This window comes from Antrostomus carolinensis, unplaced genomic scaffold (genome assembly GCF_000700745.2).
Source record: "Antrostomus carolinensis isolate BGI_N321 unplaced genomic scaffold, ASM70074v2 scaffold31953, whole genome shotgun sequence".
Lineage (NCBI taxonomy): Eukaryota > Metazoa > Chordata > Aves > Caprimulgiformes > Caprimulgidae > Antrostomus > Antrostomus carolinensis.
The window spans coordinates 17330-23202 of record NW_010306398.1 but is presented as its reverse complement, the minus strand read 5'-3'; the positions used below and the strand labels follow the sequence as shown (position 1 = coordinate 23202).

At 39.7% G+C, this 5873-nt stretch overlaps 1 protein-coding gene across 1 annotated transcript in view; it reads left to right on the top strand.

The window, feature by feature from the left end:
• REDIC1 (regulator of DNA class I crossover intermediates 1) overlaps window positions 1-4864 on the top strand; it is a 14439-nt gene extending 9575 nt beyond the window's left edge. Inside the window, exons 6-11 of the mRNA XM_029084303.1 lie at window positions 347-900; window positions 1139-1211; window positions 1825-1885; window positions 2446-2512; window positions 3584-3666; window positions 4259-4864. Coding sequence (XP_028940136.1) covers window positions 347-900; window positions 1139-1211; window positions 1825-1885; window positions 2446-2512; window positions 3584-3666; window positions 4259-4864 — 1444 coding nt within the window. The remainder of the gene's footprint in view (window positions 1-346; window positions 901-1138; window positions 1212-1824; window positions 1886-2445; window positions 2513-3583; window positions 3667-4258) is intronic.
• The last annotated feature ends 1009 nt before the right edge of the window (window positions 4865-5873 follow it).

Below are 5873 nucleotides of genomic sequence, written 5' to 3'. Positions count from 1 at the left end.
TCCCCCCCCCCCAAAGTAGCTGCTTTTGGTCAGCTGGTGGAGCAGCAGTGACATACTGTGGCTGATTTTATAAATCACAGTTCCTTACTCTGGAGGATGTGCTCCATGTCTTGGTGTGTCTGGAGACGTCATGAAACAGAACCCCTTTTAAATCAGCCTTACTATAAAGTAGAAATAAGATACAGGACACTTCCAGTTGGAATAATATACATTTGGACAAAAGCAAGTGTTATGAGCAGTAAAGTCTTTGAGAATTTTATCATCAAGTTGTCACAATTGGTTGTGTTAGCAGTTAGTATTTTGCTTATTTATGTACTGAGCAAACTGATTTTTCCTTTCTACTCCGCTCTCCACCCCCTGTGCCCAGGCTGTACTATATGAATTCTGCCAGGAAAAATCCAGTGATAATGACCAATAATGAATCAGAAAACACTGAAGGAATAAAAGAACCATTGTTTGATGTTGTGAAAGAAACTGCAGAACTGAAAGCTCCCCAAGATGGAAGTGATTGTTCCTTCCTGGCACTGTTTGAAGATGCGAGCCAACCAATCCATAATGGTCTTTTCACAAAGCATTTTAATCCTTTTGTTAACCAAAGCCATACTGCCATTTTTTTCATTGATCCTGATGATAGAAATCAAATTACCAACAGAAATTATCCTTATGATACTAGAGAGGCTCATCCTGCAATCTATGCAGAAAAAGGTTCTACAGACAGACACCTTGAAGGCATTTTCACAGCTCCGGAACAGCTTCTATTTAAAAGTAACAATGCCTCAAGTGCAGACTACAAGAAAACCAGTGGACTTCATAAAACCCACGTGCAGGACTGTCATGAGGGACAGCACTACTTCATACCTTCTGAAAACAAAGAAAAACCTGCAAACCTTGAAAATAGTGGTGAGTATCAATATTTTAAGGACATATATTCTGACTTTTATTCTCCTTTTAAAGAGGTATGTTTTCATAACCAGAGATGTGTCTTCCCTTACCGAAAATGTCATAGATCTTCAGAATGCAGTAATTTAATTTTAAATCCAATTATTTGAATTCTTTTTAAAAGTTGACAGAAACATTTATTTTCAAATTGCATTTATGCTGTTGCATTTTAAAATCAAGATTTACTTTTTTATTTTAGAGACATTTGCTTATCACCATGATCAGCAGATTAATTTAAAGGAGAATGTACAGAACTTTTCAAGAAAAAACAGGTGAGTGCCGTAGAAATTATCACTCTATTAACTCATGATAACTGTAAAGACCTTGCTGAATTGGAGAAATCCTGCTAAGAGGACATGAAGGCAAAATTCTAAACAGTATTACTGAGGACCCAAGTTTTTCTAGTGAAAATAGTAGTGAATAGTGTGAATAAACTTATGCACATGTAAGCCCTACGTAACATTGTTCATCTGCCTATAATAAATATAGAGAAGGGCTGCTTCATGGGGCAGTTTTGAGCCCCTGAAGTTAAGCTGTTGTTCTGACTTACCCTCTAAAAGACCCTGTCTCCTTCCACTGACTAGGAAGTTAGTGTCTTCCATGGGGTAAAGTTAGTATATGTGAGTGCCCCATGTTTTACAAAAGATGGTTGTATCAAAGGTTATGATCCATAACACCTTGAATTTTACAAAGATTCTTGGTGTTAAATCTCAGGCTTAGAAATAAGTTCAATGATCTCAATAGTAGTAAACATTTCATGGTTACTGAAGACAAAATAAAAATTTAAGAGAAAAAAGTCACCAGTAATGGCTTTAATTCAGAAAGAAAATAAAAGTACAGGAGAGGAAATCACTTACCAGAGAACTCTGTGTTTGCATCTCTCAGTGATGATGAGTTTGTGAAAGAATCAGCCTGGAGACAGAACCTGCTCTTTGGATTTGAAGAGGTAGCTTTTTAAAGAGACATAATTTTTTTGTCACATCTATTGTTTGCAACATTCGTATTAGATGGAGAAGGAATGTCCACAACAGTTAGAAACTTAATTTAGCATCACTGAATTATCTTCTGTGGAAGCTTGTTTTCTGTCATGGTTTACACAAGGAATCCAGAAAGAACAGCTTCTTAAGTGGTTCAGGTAGTCCTTTCAGGTCCGTACTATACATGGTTTGATTCACATCTAAGCTGAGGCCTGAAATGCGTTGTGTAAGTTACCCTTAACCCTTAGGATCAGATTCTGCAGCCACTGCCCAGCCACAATATGCAGGACACTTCAGTATTATAAAGGAGCTTAATGCCAGTAAACATATAAAGGATCTTTTACATATTTTGCCTATAGAAGTCACTCAGGTACATACCGTATTGCCCAGGGGTTTTCTACATCTTAAAATAATTTGTGGTACAGTGCAGTGACTCCTTTATGTAACACAGAAACTGAATGTTCCTCACGTAACCGGAGGTGCTGATCTAGCTGAGCCCTCACTATTAACACTTAATTATTTTTAAAAGTTCACAACAGCACAAGAGAAAAAGTGCAAGCTGGGAATGAGTTCAAATCTTAACAAGATGGAGAAGGGTTAGTATAATTTATACATTATTAATTTAAAAATCATGTTTTTCTCTACATGTGAAACTGAAACAGTCACTTTTAAAGCCAGGGAGAGGTGCTGTGATCTTTTTAGGATGTTACATTGGATGAGCGCTTGTATTTTTGATTCACGCAGCACTGTGTGAAGAAGATTAGCATTACCAGGTAACTAAGAATGATCTGTATTTGCTTTCCTTGAAGAGATAAATTCAGGTTAACTCCTCTCTGGTGAGTATTACACAAATATTTTTCATTGTCCCATTTCCTCCAAAGTTGTCCCCAAACTGAAGAGCCATCTCTGAAAGAAGGGATAACTACTAAAAAAACCCAAATCAATCCACGAGGGAGGTCAAGAGTATTTATCTGAACACCACAAATCAAGTTTACTGACATCACCATGTAGTAAAATGTGCCAAGTAAATGCCAGTAATTTTCTTTCTTTCTATTCCTGCAGACCTCTGCTGATTTGAAAAAATCTCTGACATGTTTTCTGTATTAATTAATATCTTCATTAGATGTATGACACGTGCCATTTTAGTGGTCCAGTCTTTACTAGTCTTTATTCTATTCCATCAGACCATATGCTGTCATTCCATATATGGACAGAGTGAGGAGAGTCAGCAGGGAGATCCCATGTCCTTGCTGTGTTTCAGAGCAGAAAATCTCCCAAGGGCCTCCAGGAGAGCAACATGGCCATAAGCCCTGTAACTTGCATGGCAGCCAATGCATGCAGGGAGTTTGCTGCATTCTCTCCCTGCCCTTGCTCTGCAGAGTCCTTCCTCCTTTTGAGGAGCACTGTTCTCCTGCTGGTGCAGGCTGCTGATTAACAGCATAGCTGAAGCTTTGGGTCACTTTCTATTAAGATGTGTTGTCCTGAGAGGAGAATTGGCCACTGCCAAGAACTAACTAGTGATCTTGCTAATACTTTAGTCTTTAAAGAGTGTCTTAAAACTGCATCAGAAGTAGCAATGTTTAATTCTACGTGCTGTACTTGAGAGCTGGATGCTTAGGGAATTTTTGGTGGGTAGCCCTTTCTTTCCTTTTCATCTCGTTTTTCAGATGTGGAGTCATCACTCGGCAGCCAGTCTCACAGTTACTCTCAAAGGCAGACAGAAAGCTGCCTGAGCTCTAGTCCTGACACGGTGAGTGGTGCCCCTTTCTGGGTTGCAGGGGTTTGTGTGATTGATATCTGCATGCCTGAGTGCATCTAAGGGTGGATGTAGCTGAAGTCATTTATGGTTTTGTTTCGTACAAGGCAACTTCATGTGTGAGGAAAACAAGAAATGATTAGCTGTGAATTTTCCTGTGTTTCAACAGACATATTGTCTGGTCTCTTGATAATACCAGGCCTTGTGGAGTTACAGTAACGTGACTTCCACAGGAGGCTAAGCTAGCTTCTGCACTCTTCCTTGATGTACAGCTGCCTTACATTACATGCCAGTAACGCAGGAGGATTTGACACACTGTGTTTTCAGCCATTCTTGAACACAAAAATGCCACAATGTAAGAATATAAATTCTGTGTGAGAGTGAAGGTCCACCTTACCCACCTTCTCCTCAATAAGGCCAGGGGTACACCCTTGGAGAAAGAATGAAGAAAATCCCGAACAACCAAAACCAGACAGTTCTGGCCTTCCTGTTTATTTCATTAACTAAGTTCTTAGTTAGTCATCAGCATAGTCCTTAGTTATTGAACTATGTAAACAGTTGCATTCACGCAATTCTGTTCAAACAGTCCGAAGAGGAAGACACAGCCAAAAAGGGGGAATATCCGGATGACCAGTCCTTGAAGATAGATGATGCCAACCTATTCTCAGCCTCAGCAAGCACAGAGCCCCCCAGGACCTCTCACACCAGAACTGTGCCTCTCCAGCCCAGCAGTAGCTTGACTAGAGAAGAAGCAATTAATCTTCAGGAGCAAGACTCTATTTTATGTGCCACAGAGGAGGAAAATAAAACTCACGCTGCCCCATCTGAGGGTGGCTCGTTACACCAAGGCCTTAAAAGAGAGCACACAGCTCTCAGTACCAGGTGTGACGTTTGGGCGCAGACTGAGCGCTCCATTACAGAAGTAAGGAAAGTGGATGCTGCCACCCAGTGTAGCACCATGCGGGTGTGCAGCTGTGGGAGCTCCCTCCCCTCTGCCCACAGCCCAGGGCAGGTCCCGTCTCCCAGCACCGCCGGCACCGCTGCAGGGCCCAAAGTGCAGCCTGCGGGCACGGGCAGCCCTGCGGGAACCGCAGCGTTTCCCTTTGAAGCCGAGTATCTGAGTTTGGCTGGCAGAAGTACTCTAGAGGTGCTGAGCTACATTGATACAATGAAAGAGAGAGAGAAGCAGTGACCAGCTAGAACGGAACGTAAGGAACAGAGAAGTTTTGTCCTGTTTGCAGTGTGTTTCATTTGATTGGCATGTTTTGATTTTTCTAGCCTGGTTAGACAAAATATTTTTTGCAGTTTGTTTGCTTTAAATTATTATTAACTATGGATCTCTATCTACCTACTGCTATCTCTAACTATGGATTTCTATAGATCTCCAACTGTTAAAGTAGGATTTTACAACAGCCTAGTAAATATAAACCTTAGGAATTAGATTGGCTTCCCCAACATACAGCCATAGGATTCTGTTGTTTGGGAAGGACTTTGTGTCTCTTGCAGGTAGTGGAAAGATTCTGTTTCACTGCAAAACATATTTGATGTTGCTCTTAGTTCAGAACTATTGTCTGATTCTTACCCATTTTAGCAGGCAAACAAGCCTTTGCCATATGTTTGTATTAAATGCAAAATGGGAAGCAACAGAAAATACTCATCTGCACATACATATACAATAAAATGTAATTTTAAAAGAAATACATTATTAGTTTTTACAAAAAAATAAACCCCAAATACTTAATCTTCCTTCCATAGCAGATCTATTGATTCATTCTCAGGTTGTTAATACTGACAAATCTTTTCTGTGTTTCTGTATTTTGCCTGCAGATTGGAAAGCTGAAATGCATTCCTCTTCATTTCAGTATTTGTGTGAAGCTACAAATCACAACAAATAAAAGTTTCTGATAATGTTGTTTCTAGGTTATATTCTTTCCTTCTAAAAAAGTTCCTAGTAAAGGGGGCAAGGAGACTCACTCTGCTACTGACATATATTGTACTTATATATCCATACACCTTTACTTTTTATATATATATATATACATATTTTATATATGTGTGTCTGTGTATATCTATCTATCTCTATCTATATATATATAAAGTGTGTGTGTGTGTGCACTGGCTGCGTGCACGATCCTGTTCATTATGAACTGGGCTTGAGCAAAAGCTAAGCTGGAGACCATTCCTTAAACAGTGTAGGAAAT